The sequence below is a fragment of the Rhinopithecus bieti genome, unplaced genomic scaffold, assembly GCF_001698545.2.
Source record: "Rhinopithecus bieti isolate Rb0 unplaced genomic scaffold, ASM169854v2 scaffold_13261, whole genome shotgun sequence".
NCBI lineage: Eukaryota > Metazoa > Chordata > Mammalia > Primates > Cercopithecidae > Rhinopithecus > Rhinopithecus bieti.
Window position 1 is genome coordinate 472,766 of NW_016807494.1, and position 16,799 is coordinate 489,564.

The 16,799-nt window shown below is 48.9% G+C and overlaps 1 protein-coding gene across 2 annotated transcripts in view; it reads right to left on the reverse strand.

Annotated features, from left to right (window-relative positions):
* The window catches only part of ITPKB (inositol-trisphosphate 3-kinase B), a 108,693-nt gene extending 91,900 nt beyond the window's left edge, over positions 1 to 16,793 (reverse strand). Inside the window, exons 1-2 of one of the 2 annotated variants that reach the window (XM_017882336.1) lie at positions 16,480 to 16,793; positions 12,945 to 15,087 (exon numbers count right to left, since the gene is read on the reverse strand). In XM_017882336.1, the coding sequence (XP_017737825.1) occupies positions 12,945 to 14,882 (1,938 nt within the window). In that variant the 5' untranslated portion in view covers positions 14,883 to 15,087; positions 16,480 to 16,793. Of the gene's footprint in view, positions 1 to 12,944; positions 15,088 to 15,214; positions 15,586 to 16,479 lie in introns of those variants that run through there. The other variant, XM_017882337.1, reaches the window with a different exon arrangement.
* Between the last annotated feature and the right edge of the window lie 6 nt (positions 16,794 to 16,799).

The window sequence follows — 16,799 nt, forward strand, 5'->3', positions numbered from 1 at the left end:
CCCCACCCCCCGAATTACAGCCGAAAGGAAGGAAAGAGTTCCATATCACACATCCAGTGTGTACAGACCGGGGTTTGGCAGGCAGAGGTGCCCAGGGCTGTGGTGATGCCACTCTGTGCCGCTCAGATGGAACCTGTCGCCATCCAGCTTGGATCCTGCGTGGGTTCCAGTAGGCCCTCTTGGGACTTGGAAGTGAGCTGGTGTGCTTGGGGTTCATCAGGTCCATCCAGTCACCTGACTGGCTTTTCCTTCCACTCCACCATCCCAGCCCAGATGACAAGGGCACAGCATGGCCTTGTGACTTGGTAAGTGCTGGGTAGGTTCTCTGTGGCTCACTTCAAGAGGAAGCTATGGTGATGCACAGTGTGCTTCAGAGACCCCAGAGCCACATGGACCTGAGTCCCTGTGAATGGACGCCTGACGGGCCTCACTGGGTGTGCAGTAAAATAAAACATCTCCTTAGTCTCAGAAAGAGCCTGTGTTAATAAGCACGTGCCTGGCCTGGCCACCAGATGCGGCACAGAGAAGAGATGAAGGCTAATTAAATCACACACGTCTAGAGACCTCCTTGGTAAGAAAAGTCACAGCGATACAGAGTAGTGTGTGCGCGCATATATATATATATATATATATATATATATATATATATCATTGGCTCTCTTAGAGCTACAGTGACTCTAAAAACATGCATCAAGAAATCAGAGAAACAAGGGGAAGCGAGGGAAGGGACGGCTTTCACACCCCAAATGCTGGGTGTTTTTTGTCTGAATGACCTCAGCCAGTTTCCACCTACAAAACAGAATAAAAAGAGGCTGGTCCCCAGGGTGTGTAACCTGACACCTCTTGCCAGCAGCTGAATACAGGAGATTGTTTTTTTAAACTTCAAGTTCCAACCCCTAGTAACAAAGTGAGGCCTCTCCTGCAACTGAAGAACCTCCTGGGAAAAATAAATCCTGCTGCCTGTTTTGTCATCATCTTCGACAATTAGCTGTACTTGGGATGACGCGACTCGAGCCACTTGGTGAAGACGATTAGAGAATCCACTTAAAAACGCTCTTCACAACTGGAGGAGGGGTGTCCTCTATTCCACTCCTGTTCTGCACCCGGCACTTGAGCCGCATTATCTCCTTTCATCTTCACAGCAGCCCCTGAGAGAGGCTTATTATCCTCATGTTAGAGATGAGGAAACTGCGGCTCAGAGATGTTCAGTCCACACCAAGGTCTAGGACGGAGGGAGGGTGTGGGTTCAGGTCTGGCTGGCTTGGGCTCCACGCTCCCCAGCAGACCATATTGTTTCTGTGCTCAGCAGAGCAAGCCTCCTCCAGCACACACTTCCTACAAACATCAATGTCAAAGCGCTCCCAGACCCCGTGACCTCTCCTCTTCCAAGGGAAGAAGGCAATACTGCCTCAGGCACCCTTATTCACTCTCAGCCAGTCAAAGGGAATGGTGGAAGTCGCAGGTTCAGCATAAAATGTTAATGAATGGCACCACAGCTGCCTCTGAGGTTCATGCTATTGTATTGAGCATTTAGTATGTCCAGACACTGTACTAGGCATTCCCCACCTTACCTTGTTTAAGGCTCACAGCCTTAAGGTGGGTATTATCAGTCACATTTCACAGATGATGCAACTGAGGGGCACAAAGTTTTCTCTAGGGTCACGCAGATAGGAAGTAACAGAGTTTAGATTCAACCCAGGACTACCACCCTCAGGGTTCTCCCCCTCCCCCTAGGGCTCTTCCACAGTTAAGGCTCCATAATGCGTACTAAGCAGAAAAACCCCTGCCGAGCTCTCCTGACCATGTCCTTCTGGTCAATCGGGGTCCTCCCGAGACCACAGCAATAGTGCAGCTGACTGGGCTCTGCACCATGCATCTGCTGAGCATCAATTTGTGCAGAATCCAACGCTCCGAATCAAGTCCTGGAAGAGGGGTGCCCTCTTTCATTGCAGCCTCCACGAGCCTCTGGATCCAGAACAGTCTCTTTGATCGACCACTTCCAACAGAGGGAGCAAATTCCTCAAGACCTTTACCCCAGACTCCTTCCCTAGAGGCTGTTGCCCAAATTCAATTCCTTTACTCCCTGTTCCACAACACTTACTGAAGCTTTCTGCATTGTGCATGCCAGCACCAATCCATTACTTATTAACTCATATTTAATGAACATGCTTGCTCAGTGGCCATACAACTTGTTCTTCAGTTTCGCAAATCTCCAGTATGTCTGTTGGCATTAACTTTGTCTTAGAAGGCAGATTCCCAAGGACAGGGACAGCATCCGTTAAGCCATTCTTTTCAGCACAGGTGTCTACAGACAAGGGTATTAAATAAATGCCTACTATTTGGGCCGCCACTGGGTGCAAAGTGCACTTCTCAAAGTGGGCAGCCACCCAAAGGGAGATCCAGCTCTGTGAGAAAGGAGGCAGTGGTTGCCAGACCTGGCCCAGGGCCTGGCCATACAGAAGAGGCACCAAGTATATATCTGCTGAATGTAGTATCTGCATTAAAAGCTCAAGACTTTGTTGAATTCCCCTTTCACTTTCCATGACACAGAAGAGAAAACCACTACATGGTACTAGAAAAGTCCATGCCCCCATTAAGTACCCTCAAACTCTAGAGTGCAGTGCAGTCTCCCTGTCATGATTCAGCAGCTGGCGGCCTTGTTCAGGGAGCATGAGACCCCGGCTTTGGGGCCCCCTTCTTGCTTGCTCCAGCCTTCCCTGGTGTCTGTCACATCTGCATGCCCACTGACAAGTGGGCAAACCACAGTCAGAGGAGGCTGCATCCACAGTCCACAGTGGCCAAGATGGGCACACAGGCAAGAGGAGACAATGCTGTGGCTGAAGTGAAACCGGGGCATTATCCAGAATGTCTCCTCATCCCAACCCCGACCTCACTGCTCCGTCCACCTCAGAACTGGCTCTGCTGTGGATGCAAAGATTGTTTTTAACATAGTCCTTAGCAATTTCTCTTTAAGCAAGGTCAGAATACTCTTCATGAGTGAGTGCTTGCCCTTGTCCATCCTTTTTGTAAAAGTTTAAAAGCAAAGTCATCATACTGATAATTAAAAACTCATTTAGGCAGGAAATAATTCACTCTCCCCAAATGACTATATACACTGCCTCATTTGGACTCACAAAGACCACATGCGGTAGGAAGACTATCAATATACCCATTTTATAGATTGAGGATACCCAAGTCCAAAGAGGCCCAATGAGGTCAAGTGCTGGATCTGAGAGTCACAAGTCTTTCAAGCACGTTGCACTTGTAAAGCACAAAAAACATTCTCAGAGGAGGCCTTGTCTCCTCAATGACTTGTAATTAGCCAGATGGTAAATATTAATGAGTGTTTAATGCTGTGATGACTATGATGATGATGAAGGAGAAAGGTTAAGAAAAAGAGAAGGCCAGGCTCAGTGGCTCAGAGCTGTAATCCCAACACTCTGGGAGGCCAAGGCGGATTGGGAGGCCAAGGCGGATTGGGAGGCCAAGGCGGATTGGGAGGCCAAGGCGGATTGGGAGGCCAAGGTGGAAGGATCACTTGAGCTTAGGAATTCGAGACCAGCCTGGGCAACACAGCAAGAGATGTCTCTATGAAAAATAAAAAATTAGCCAGGCATGATGCTATGAACCTGTAATCCCAGCTACTCGGGAGGTTGAGGGAGGATCTCTTGAGCTGGAGAGATTGAGGCTGCAGTGAACTGTGATTACACAACTGCACTCCAGCCTGGGCGACAGAGTGAGACTCCGTCTCAAATTAAACGAAGTTTTTTCGTTGTTTTTTTTTTAAGAAAAAGGTTTCAGCGGCCTCATATAGACTAAAATATCAATTATAACACATTCAAAATGTCCCCTACACTGGCGACTGTTTAATCTGTAAGGTTTTTTTTAGCAGTTTCTCAGTGACCTTCTCACTTCCCAGCTGTAACACATAGCAACCAATTTTCCTACCCTTGGCTCAGCAATCTAGGTCTCAGGATTATTTGTCCCTAACAAAATCTCTTAGCCATTTCTTAAGCTACTGGCAGGTAGTTAGATTTTCCACTTGACATTGTTAAGAGATTAAAACTGTTTATCTCACTGTCATACACAGGCCTTTTCAGTTTCCTGCTAATAGATTCAGGTTAGATAAGGATTACAGAAGTGATACTCCCAAGTTCCTCTCTATACCAGCCGGCATCCTTTCCCCATAAGATTATGAGGTATATTTTATTAAATCTACCATTCAGATAGCTAACGTGTAAGAGCATTATATAACGTATAAAAAGCATTATACCTCATGCATAAGCAGAGGCTTAGACAAACACCAGCTCCTATTCAACTGGGCAAGAAGCACTTCACAGGAGATCCTGCTGAATTACAGTCAGTCATCAATTGCCATAGAGAAGATGAAAACAAATTGAGTTGAGCCCGGAAAGAATGTCAGTGAAATTGGAAAAAACACTTGCTGGGAACTGCCTGGGGGTGCAGTGACCTCCCTTGTAATTGCCCAGGTCCCACCAACTTGGCAGCATACCAAGAGAGATTGCAGATTGAGCTGGGTAGATGGCCAGTCACCAGGGAACCAAATCCGTCTCGCAGCAGGCTGAACGCTCCCTGTAGTTCATGAAAATATTAAGCACTGGTAATATAAAATGTGTTACGGCTTCTTTTTGGAAAACAGTAAAATCAGTTTATTCATTCTCATTTAATGGGTGGGGGTGAGGAGGGGACAGAATGCAGAGAACCCTTTAGAAGGTCCAAGAAAGAAAACTGCTGTCATTGCCCCAAAAGTCAGAGGTAAAAGCACCTCATTTGCACCCCGACCCCTCAATGCCCTGAGACCAACTTTATAAATGTAAGCAAATGGCCTACCCCTTTAGAAGAGTTCTTCTTGGCCAAGGGCCGGCCCTTACCCTGCATTATTAACACATATTATCATCTCTGGGTTAGGCAAACCCTAATCTTGGTCACCAGGTCAACGGAAATAATCTTGATGCCTATGTTTGAGATGCTATATCATTTCATTTTCCCTTTCCACCCAGAATCTTACCACAAAAGTAAAATGCTGAATTAACAGGATAGCAGTGAGCTTCATAAGGGAGGATTCCCTTTAGCTGAAAATTCACCACCACCACCCCAGGTTGCGTGAGATGTTTTTCTACTTATTCAAAGATGGGGAAATAAAAACATCTCCCACTCCAAGCGAAATCATACATAAATATGAATTGCAGAGGTTCATTCTGCTTCCTCATTGTCTATAGCTCCTACTTTTTGCTTACTTATAAAACTTACCAGCTCATGTGGGGCAAAATAGAAGTAAAAATCTCAGGAAATAAACAATGCTGTATTGACTAGTGGCCTGAAGAGATACTTTTTGTTAATGGGTTTCTATTAAGTGATATCAAATCAATAAAATGTCCAAGTAAAGCTCAACAGAGGAGAAAAAGACCAGATTTCTAACAGTGAATTCTTAATGGAATTGTCGAGAAACACACCAGACAAGGTAGTCAAAAGCCTGAGTGTCGGCTTGCCTGTGAAATGATTGTGACAAGTCATTCCTTATCAGACAAAGTTGGAAGACCCTGCCTTTAAGTAAGAAACATCAGAGTGGTCTTCCGTGCAAAAACACTTTGCAAACATGTGTCATGGTTGACCTTGTCCCTTGAGGCCAGTGTACAGTGTGCACTTCTGCTGACCAAGCAATTCATTCCTACCGCTTTGAGTCTAAGCCTTAAAGTAATATCCAACCCTGCAACTGAACAAAAGGAAACCACTACTACTACACCCCTACTATGTACCAGGTACAGTGCTAGGCACTTTTGTAAACATGACATCATTGAATGCTCACCACTCCCTGAGGTCACACTAACTCTCCCCATTTTTCAGAGAGCTTGCCAGCCATGTGTAGACTGGAATTTCACCCAAGTCTCCTAAACCCAAGGCTAGCACCCTTATCCCTGTGGCAGCAAAGTCACAGGAATAAGCAGCAAACTTGTATTCCAAGGGCTTGATTCTCTTTCTTTGTTCTTTACCTTCCAGATGGTTCTGCATTTCTTTTATGGGTAGATAATACGGCAGGGATTTTTTTCTCTCCTTCGTTCATTCATCTATTCCTTTAACAAATGCTTTAAAAGCATGTACTGTGTTCAAAGCTGAGGTGGATCTGCAAAGGCGAGTAAGGGGCTTACCCACTGAGGAAATTTGTTAGTTGAAAAGAAGGGTGTAACCACGGGTCCTGTAATGGTATTGACTATTTTCCACCCTTGCTTTCCTCCTCTGTAAAATGTGGATATTAAAGGAAATGAGGCTAGGTGCAGTGGCTCACGCCTGTAATCCCAGCACTTTGGGAGGCCGAGGTGGGAGTATCACAAGGTCAAACGATCGAGACCATCCTGGCCAACATGGTGAAAACCCATCTCTAGTAAAAATACAAAAATTAGCAGGGTGTGGTGGCGTGCGCCTGTTGTCCCCGCTACTCGGGAGGCTGAGGCAGGAGAATTGCATGAATCCAGGAGGCAGAGGTTGCAGTGAGCCGAGATCATGCCACTGCACTCCAGCCTGGTGACAGAGCGAAACTCCATCTCAAAAAAAAAAAAAAAGGAAATGAGCTCTAAAGCCTGTCCCAGACCCAGATTTCGATACTGTTAATTATGGAAGCTATCAAAAGTTTTGTTTTGTTTTGGTTTTCTTTTGAGATAGAATCTTGCTCTGTCACCCAGGCTGGAGTGCAGTGGTGCAATCTCGGCTCACTGCAACCTCCACCTCCTCCCTTTTAAGTGTTTCTCCTGTCTCAGCCTCCTGAGTAGCTGGGATTACAGGTGTGTGCCACCACGCCTGGCTAATTTTTGTATTTTAATAGATTTAGTATTTTTAGTAGATGGGGTTTCACCATGTTGGCCAGGCTGATTTCGAACTCCTGACCTCAGGTGATCCATCCACCTCAGCCTCCCAAAGTGCTGGGATCACAGGCGTGAGCCACCACACCCTGCCTAGGTTTTGTTATTTTTCAATAGCAAGCACAAAGGCCTAACTTCCTAATGAGATCATATATATTTATGGTGTCTTTCAATCAAGGAGACTTGAACTGTATTTAAGATAATAGTTTACTCCTGGAAAAATGGATCAGGGCTGCTGTCTTCACTAGAAAGTTGGGGTGAATGAAGGGGGCCCAGTGAGAAAATGAAGAGCTGTCTGGCAGAACTTCAGCAAGTCAAATTTGACTAGAAGGTCAAGGGACCAGGTCAGCAGATTCTTCCAGATCACCAAGGTGGCCCTCCACAGTCAGATGGATCAGACCCATGGGATGCTGATTATTTCTGCTCCATGTTGTTTGGGATTGCCTGTAGCACCATCGTTACTTGGTTTAGTAAGTTAACTCAGGAAGGGCAACCATCTTAGAACTGGTCATACAAAATCCCAAACAGGCAGCTGCCACTCCACTTTTCAAATTACCAAAGAGTTCATAGTTGGTTTTGGTGTGATTTTTGTTAACAATGAGCTCCCCTGATGGCTGAAAAATACATCTTTCACAATGCCAATTCTATCCAGTGAGGAAAAGAAAAATCACAGCAAGGCCTTCTTGTCATGGAGTTGAATACCATGTGCATAAACCTATGATCCCAAGGTCTCCTCTCCCACCAAAATCCGCAGAACCCTCTACACTGATGCTGTGATCACAACATGCTTTAGAAGAGTTCCAGTTAATTCTGAATCACCTCCTGATTATCCAAAGTCTGTAGTTTTTTTTCACCAAGATACAAAATTCTTTCCATTAAATACCTTAAAATTCTACCTTTAGATAACTAAATTGAAACCTGACAAAATAAAACAAGCCTAAACAATGTTATCAATACTCCTAGGAATATAAATAAACTAGCCAGTACTAATCTAATCTGGAACTGCATTTAACAGGTATGTGCCAACAAAATCAGAAAAGTGACTCCGCAGCAATTCAGCACTTAAAAACAAAAATTCTGAAAATGACTTATGTAACACCTGAAATATATTTCTCTAAAAACACCAACTGACAGCTTTAATGTTTTCTTGTAGTACCTAAAAGCGGGTAAGTCTTGAGCTGTATGTTTTGCAAAGTCTAAGCATTTGCATGATAAATTGCAATGCTTAGAATCCATCTTTCTTTTTCTGTATACCTCACCTTTACTTGAAAAGGTTTTAAGCTGGCTGAATACTTTTATCTTTGATAAGACAAGGTCTTTGAAGTGATGTTTTGGCTCTATGGGCAAGGCCTCAGTTTCTAGACTTCAGTATCTGAGGGGGGACAATGTCTTGTTTTTTGTTTTTAAACAGAATGAATCTTTTTTTCTTTTTTTGAGACAGAGTCTCGCTCAGTCTCCCAGGCTGGAGTGCAGGGGCGCGATCTCGGCTCACTGCAAGCTCTGCCTCCCGGGTTCATGCCATTCTCCTGCCTCAGCCTCCCGAGTAGCTGGGACTACAGGCGCCCACCACCACGCCCGGCTAATTTTTCTTTTTTTTTCTTTTCTTTTTTTTTTTTTGTATTTTAGTAGAGACGGGGTTTCACTATGTTGGCCAGGATGGTCTCGATCTCCTGACCTCGTGATCCGACTGCCTCGGCCTCCCAAAGTGCTAGGATTACAGGCCTGAGACACCGTGCCCCGCCAACAGAATGAATCCTTTACTGTTCAGGTTAATGTTCTGGCATCCTACCACCAGTCTCTACCACCAGTCTAATTATTAATGATAATCTTAGGTATTGTACTGATGATTTATTTTGATGATACTTTTTCAATGTGAAATTACAAAGAGCCATTCTTACGGCAAAAAGACAGAAGATAGACAGATCAATCAATTGGTCTCAAGCAAAAGCACAAAAGTGAAGGTGCCCAGTTTTGGCCTCAGTGCCGGAAATCCACACCTAACAAGTCTTGCCACATTTCCTGATACCCTAATACAAACACTAGGTTGTAAATCAGATGTCTTCAATTACATAGTCACAGACAGAACTGGATGACCCCATGAGATCGATCCCATGCAATACCCACATTTTCAGAGGAGAAAACTAAGCTAGAGAAGCACAGCCTATGAGTGTGTCCTTGGTTCCCTTTGACTTTCTGAGTGTTTTGTTTCTTCATCCCCAAACAGATCTGAGTCATACCCCAAACCCAACATAAATGACTCGGGGTCCTCCCAGATCTCAAAGCTGCTGAGGCCTTGCCAGAAAGATCCTCTCCATGTACCTGAGAGAGAAGAAGGATACCCCATCTTCAGCAAACAGCATGTGCAACTTGAGCTCATAACCCCACGAAGCTGAGCTTTCAACATTCTCATCTAGAAAAGAATTTTCCACTTAAAAGTATTCACCAACAGATGCAGTTTTTAAAGTGCCCCTCTAAAGCTTTTACATTTTAGTTTGGTTTACCCCAAACTAAAATTTTTACACACTTTTCAAAACCACATAAAACCATGTTAAACTGTTTGGATTTTTTACTATGTGTATGAGTTTGTTTTCACTTTCACTTCAGAAAAAAAAAGACAGCAAAACTAGTCAACACAAAAAAAAAAAAAAAAAAAAAGGCTAAGGAAAACAAAATTCCAACGGCCCTTATAAAAAAAGTAAGCACCGTGAAGCCAAGGGCTTTGTACTACACTTCTTTGTACATCCCCCAAGTAACTAGGCCAGTGTTTTTTGTTTTTCGTTTTTGTTTTTTGTTTTCTTTTGAAACGGAGTCTCACTCTGTTGCCCAGGCTGCAGTGCAAGTGGTGCAATCTTGGCTCAATGCAGCCTCTACCTCCAGGGTTCAAGCGATTCTCCTGCCTCCCACTCCTAAGTAGCTGGGATTACAGGCACCCACCACCACGCCAGCTAATTTTTGTATTTTTAGTAGAGACGGGGTTTCACCATGTTGGCCAGGCTGGTCTCAAACTCCTGACCTCAAGTGATCCACCCACCTTGGCCTCCCAAAGTGCTGGGATTAAAGGCATGAGCCACCGTGCCCTGCCTTCTTTTGTTTTTTTGTACATACAATTGATAGAACAATTTTGAAATAAATCAATAAAAATCTATTTTTAAAGTAAGGTACTTTTATATCTTAATACAACATTTTAAGCCTGGTGTCTCAATGGTCCAGATTCTCTTAAACGGAATTACATAAGGAAGTAGACAACCACTGGTTAATTTTTAGCTGTCAGAAAGAACAAAAGAGAGAGCACTATCCTTGCTCAGTGCAATTTGATTTTGTTCAGATCTCAGAGAATAGTAAGCATGAATGTGCCTGAATTTCAGGCATTGCCCACTGGGTGTGTAATGCAACTACTTCTGAGCAAATTTCAAGTGTCTGATCCCTACTAAGCAGATATACTGTCACCCGCTGCCTGCACACCAAATCATACACACTCGTATTCCTCAGCAAGGATGAAGAAAGCGCCACAGGAGGCCTGAGAGGTTTAACTCTGTGGGAAGGTAAGGCAGCATAGAGAAAGATCTGTGTCTACTGTGGGTCTGAGGGCCAGGGGTTGGTTATGTGACTGGAACGCTGAACATGCCATTTCAGACCTGTGTGTGAGCGGGGTGAGCAAGTGGGAGCCTGTGTGAGCGTAGGAGGGTGAGTGTGAGCATGTGTGAGGGTGAGTGTAAGCAAGTGTGAGCAAGCATGAGAGTGTGCAGCTGTAGCGTAGTGCAGTAGCTGTACAGACACAGCAAAGTCCAGAAAAGAGAATGCTGCATCAGTTTGGTAGAACCTCAGACAGAGCTGGTGGGGCTTTTATCTATCAAACAGAAAGACCCAGCCAAAAGGCTCACTCCATCAAGATGTCTGGGCTTATGTAGACAAAATATCAATCGCAGGTAATCAAGTGACTTTTGACCCTACAAGCTGATGTTCGGGTGTCACAGATAAGGCTCCAGCGTAACAATCTGTACAAGAAGAAAACTTTGCTTATCATGCAAGCACTCAACCAAAGCTCAAAAGTCCCTAGGATCCCATAATTTCCAGTTGGTTACCCACCCTTACTCCCCTACACACACACACACACACACACACACACACACCCCCCACTTCCCACCAGTCTCATGTGATTCAGAGAGCAAAGCCAGCAGGGGATTTTTCCCTGGCTCTGCTCTGCAGGTATATGAAAACCTGTTTAAAGGTGGGAGGTAGACTGGACAACAAGCTGGCCTCATTTCTACCTCTGGATATGTTCACTAACTTAAAAACACCACTTAACCATCTGGTTTCTCAAATGGCATCCTTCTAGCAAATGAAAAAAAAAGTCACCTGTCATTATTGATCTCCCGGTTAATTCTCTTCTAGACAAGAGCCCTTTTCAAACATCAAGACACAAACTGTTGTGACAACCAACCAATAGAAGTTGCTAATATACCACTAGAAAGGGTGAATGGACAGTCAGGGAACAAGTTAAAGTGACTTTGGCTGTTCTAGCTATGCTTCAGGAGTTCAAAAGCAACTGGGAGGGGTGGGATGGGGGACCATCTCTTATTCAGTAGGCCTCTAACTGCTGGGCAGAAAGACAGATAAATCTGGGCCATGCCTTCAGAAAGAAGTAATTCCCACCTGCCCTTGACCACCATCCTATTCCAGGTGGACCGTTTCCCCTTCTAAAGGTGGTGTGCCTATGCCTGACAGCAGGTGCATAATGCCCAGGGGCCCTGTCCTAGCCACAAAATGCCAGGCTGATTGGGGCGATTTTGCATACACATTTGCCTCCAGATCATCAGCAGAAAGCACAGTTTCATGAAAAGGAATGCCTGGTCTTCAAAAATCCAGACTATGATTTGTGAATACGGAATCAGAGAGGAGTACGTTTTGTGGTCCAAAATACCTTAGTGAAGAATGCAGAGTAGAAACATAAAGCTCCCAGTCATGGTGGAGAAAGTTATTGAGGTACAGTGAAGAGTATTTGATATTCAAGATGTAATCGGAAGGCTACCTACTATAATAAAATGCAGACTTTCCCCCAATGTAGCACAACCACCCCTGGCATGCTGAACTAGGAAATTCCCCATGCTCTCTGGAAAAGCTAATAGAAAGTCCAGATCTTTTCAGAAGTGCTAGCTTCAACTCCTATGTCTTCTGTAAGATACTGTGATCCTCCTAAGAGTAAAAACAGCTTACACGTTCGATTAACCATGTAATAGAAATAAACTCCTGTCTACTGCCATAACCAGAACAAGATGTCAGTGTGATGACCCAAACCAGACGCATGTGAAAACATACCTGAAATGTCAACTTGTACCGACTGACATATACATCCATTAGGAGGTACCTACTCTGGAGATACCACCCAGGTGCCTATGATACTGAAGAAACCATCTCCTTAGCTCAAAGTATCGTTTTCATTTAATTCATACATCAAACTGCACCTTGGTTACGCTGATCACACAAATATTGCAATGGCCTGGCTTAACTTACTGAGGCTCAGTGATTCCTCACCCAGTTGACTGGCCACAACCACATCTACAGGTTTCAGGGTCCTGTCATAGACTCACATCACTCATTTTCCTGGCTTATTAGTAGAGGCTAACTTAATTTGATGATATCCTTGTCAATTTTCTTTGGCCTGAATGAAACACAGAGTTAAGTGTTTCACCTGATCAGACAAAAACTACACTCAGTAGCTCGGTTCACTATCTTTGGGGATTAGTACAGAAGTTTTTGGTGACACTTATGAATATTATTTTCCCAAGAAACATGGTGACCTACACGAAATACTTTTAAAACTTGTTATTTAAGATGTGCATGGAAATAGTAGAAATGACTCAGATTCACTGTCCAAGCTAAAATACATGGTCAGTGCCTCTGCTTCCACCTCAGCAAACACACCTGGACAGAATTATTCACTGTGACTGTCCCAGGGCCCTGGTTTGAGTTTTCATGACTCTGTAGAAAGTAAGAAAAAGGGATGCATAGGGTATCAAAAGTCTGCTGAAATCAGCATGAGTTCTGGGCAAATCTCAGAGCAAGACTTACCACTCTAGGTTTCTGTTGGTCCAGGGTATGCAGGAAGGCTGAGTTGGGGTCCAGGGTGCGCTCAGGGTCACTGGAGATGTCCTCCTCTGAGTCTTCATAGGATGAGGAGAAGCCCGTGGAGGAGGCCGAGGAAGAGGACAGCTTCCTCAGGGGCAGGTTGCCCCGATGGCTTCCCTGCGTCTCCTCCAAGGCCCTGTCCTCCTGGGTGCCCATGTCTGTAATGATGACGGCAGGTATGTTGCTGGGGCTGCAGGCCTCTCTCAGGAAAGGCTTGTCCTGATCTTGGGGTAGCAGCTCCGGACTTGGGTGGGCATCTCTGTCCTGCCGCTGGCCTTCCCAAGTCCCCTCTGACTGCACCCCTGTGCCACACGTCCATGCCAAACCGGCTTCCTCCATGGTGCCCTGCCAAACCCTGGAGCTCCCAGGCTGCACACCCACCCTGTCCCCAGGAGGGCACTGAGGTTCTTTCAGATCTTTCGCAGTGTCCCAACAGGGCAAAGGCTCCAGCATTCTGCCAGAAGGAATTCCCGCCTCCACATCCCAGGTCCCCGGCTGTGCTGAGGGGCTGCCCCCAAGCAAGCCCAGCATTGGGGACCCTCCCTCCACTCTGTCGGAGAGCTGCCAACGCCCCCTGCCCACAGGGCCCCCACTTCGGGCCTCCTCAGGGCCTACGGAGGCCAGGGCTCTGGGCAGCCTGGACCAGCTCAGGGCGTCAGAGGACTCTGCGCTTTGCACGCTCACAGTCGTCTCCTCTGGCCTTTCGCCCACTTCAGGCGCCCCAGAGCCCGGCATGCCACATGGCAGATTTCCTTTCCCCATCTTCCCAGGGGGTTCTCCAGCGCGGGGCCCGCCCCTTTCTGGGGCTGGGCTTGTCTCACTGCCCAGAAACTGCCCCTGCCTCTCCACCAGGGCCTCTCGGGGCTGCGGGTCCTCAAGCTCACGGGCTGTACCAGACGGCTCAGTGAGGGCAAGATCCTGTGGACGGTGTGGCCCAGTAGATGTAGCTCTCGCTGCCACTTCTGTGGCTATCGTTAAGCTAGCTCCCACCAGCCCCAATGAGGGAGCTAGGCAGCTGCGGGTTCCCGGGGGAGGAGAGACCCTTTTGTCAATTTCCATAGCTGTGGGTGAGTCACAGCCGGGACTGGCAGAGATACCCTTCTCCATCCTTACAAAAGGACCCCAGGCCTCTGATCCTGTAGGGGCAGCCCGGCCAGGAAGAGGTGGCATTCCTTCCTTCACCTGCGAGGTGCATAGGCTGGGCCCTCCTTTCCTCCTGGAGTCGGCTCCTGAAGTCTCTGGACATTGCTCCCCCCAGGACTTTGTCCTCCGTTCCTCGCTCCGGGCGCCCTGAACCAGGACCCTTCCAGGGGGCTGGCTGCTGCTGCGGAGAGGGCACGGGGAGGGCGAGCGAGCTCTGCCCAAACGCGGGCTGCGGGGCGCTTGAATGGCGGAGCTCTGTGCCTGGATGTGCGCCTCAAACATGCCCACTTTCTGGTTCACCTGCACGTTCTGCAACTCGCGCTGCAGGATCCGCAGCTTCCTCTTGGCCTCCTCCGGCCCCGGCGGGGAGAGGGTACCGGCGGCCGCCACCTGCTGCCCTTCCCCTCGCAGGCGACCAGCCCAACTTGGGCTGCTCACGCTGCTGCCGCTGCTGCCGCTGCCACTGCCGCTGCCACTGCCGCTGCTACTATTCAGCCTGCGCCGGCCGCTCCGCCAGCCCCCGGGGCTCCGGGGCTCCACGGGCGACAGCGACTCGACTGGGGGGAAGAGGAAAGAGGTGCCTCTCCCGGGGCTGAAAACGCTGCCGGGGCTCAGCACGGCTTTCCCCGGGGTCGGGGGCGTCTCGCTGCCACTGGGCCCGGGGCCGCCGCCGCTCTTCATCTCGTTGGCGCTATTCATGATCACCAGGCTATTGAGCGCATAGCAGTACACAGCCATAGTACTGGGTCCCTCGCTGCCCGCCGCCGCGGCTCCGGCTCCTGCTCCGCCGCCGGCGCCTCCTCCTCCCGGCGCTGCCGGCTCAGCCCCGGAGGCCCGGCAGCCGTGGCTCTGCGCGCAGATGGGGCGGCATGGCCTGGGCTGCGGGCTGGGGGCACGACCGCGGGTTCAGCCCCCACCCAAAGCTCCATAAACAACCGTGCGGCTGTGGAGATAGAAGGAGAAAAGTCAGGACCCTGGAGGGCGCGGGGTGATTAGGGGTCGCCTGCAGAACCCAGAGGGAGCCCCAGGAACCCAATCTATCCAGGACCCGGCGCCACCCGACATCTCACCTATGGAGACGGCGAGGCTCGGCGAGGGAATGCCCCGGCTGCCTCGGTCGCCAGCGCGGTTACCGGTGTGCTTCCCCGCCCCCCACCCCGTCCCAGACTGCGATGCGCTTTATGAGGTCCCTTCAAATCCCAGTCCTAACATTCGTCTCCGGAGCCACGCGGACCGGCGAGAAGCTAGGTCCAACTCCTTGGCTCCTAAGTATGCTGTGCGCGGGGCGCGGCTGACTCCCAGCTCTCCCGGGCTGAGGACATCCCAGTCACCGTCTCCGAGTCTCCCCAGCCTGAGCAAACATTGGCTATAGAGGGCAACCTGGCAGCCCTCCGCCCTGGGCTTCAGGGTCTCCCTGCTCCACCCTCTCGGGGCATCAGAGACCGACCGGCTTGGAGGGAACCTGAGCGGAACCCGCCTTTCCCGAATCGCTGCCAGCGCCCGGATCTGGGAGGGCGCCCGCGTGCCCGCCGTTTACCTTCCTGACCCTGGCCTTGGGGCTGTGTCTCTCGGCCTAGGAAGGCCTGGGCGCGCGGCGGGGCCGCAGCCGAAGCATTTTTCAGCGCTGGCCTTGTTGCCTATCCCTAGACAAGTGTTTTGTGAGTGTGGGCGCACCGACGTTCTACACGTCCCCTCTACCGGAACCAGTACTCGCTGCCCTCCTGCCGTCGTCCCCTATGGAGGGGTGTGTGACTGTGTGTGTATGTGTGTGTGCGTGTGCACGCGTGTGTGTATACGCGCGCGGAGCGAGTCCGCTCTCAGCGCGCCCTGTTGCCGAGGACACAACTGCCCCTGCGGGCTCCCGGACCCGCGCCCACTCGGAGGAACTTAAGGGGCGTGCATGGCTGCGGCCGGGCAGCAGCCCTAGATGCACAGAGCCTCTGGCTCTGCAAACCTCCCTGGAGCTGGCGCTCTAACACCCCAGGACAGCGCCGCGGAGCGCAGAGCTTCTCTGCATCCCGGGCAGCCTCGTCCGGCGCCAGCAGAGCCGCCCCGAGACCCCAGCCTGGGGACTCCTGGAGCGCGCTGGGGGAGGCGGCGCGGAGTGAGCGGCCCGGAAAGCGGGTAGGAGAAATGCGAGGACCTCCCCTCTCCCGATTTTCTCCCCACCACCACTCCATGTCACCCTCCAAAATCAAACCCCCTTCCCTGCCTCCCCAGCCCACCCCTTTGCCCTACTTCGGAACCAGGAAGGCCGAGATTGGCTCCAGAGCAGAAAGTGAGGGGAAAGAGGGTTGTTCAGAGGCGAGAGCCATTAAAAGGCCGCCAAACTTACCTGCAATTTCTCAGATTCTCAGGTCCTGTGTAGACTACATGCCCAGAGGCGCAGACCTCCTAGGGACGAGATGGCTTTAAAAGTAAAAATGTTCAGAATTTATTTTCTCACAAGCTATGGAAGACAAAAAAGAGGAGTGCGAAACAGGGGGAAGCTCTTCGGTTCAGGGGCCCGGCGATCCCGGCAGTTGCGACGCCAAGCCGGCTTTGCACGCCCTTTTCGGCCGTGGAGATACTGCTCCTGTCAGTGTCTGCTCCGGGCTACTTCAGTGTTTGTTCAAAGTACGATTGAAAAAAAAAAAGAAAGAAAGAAAAGTTGGG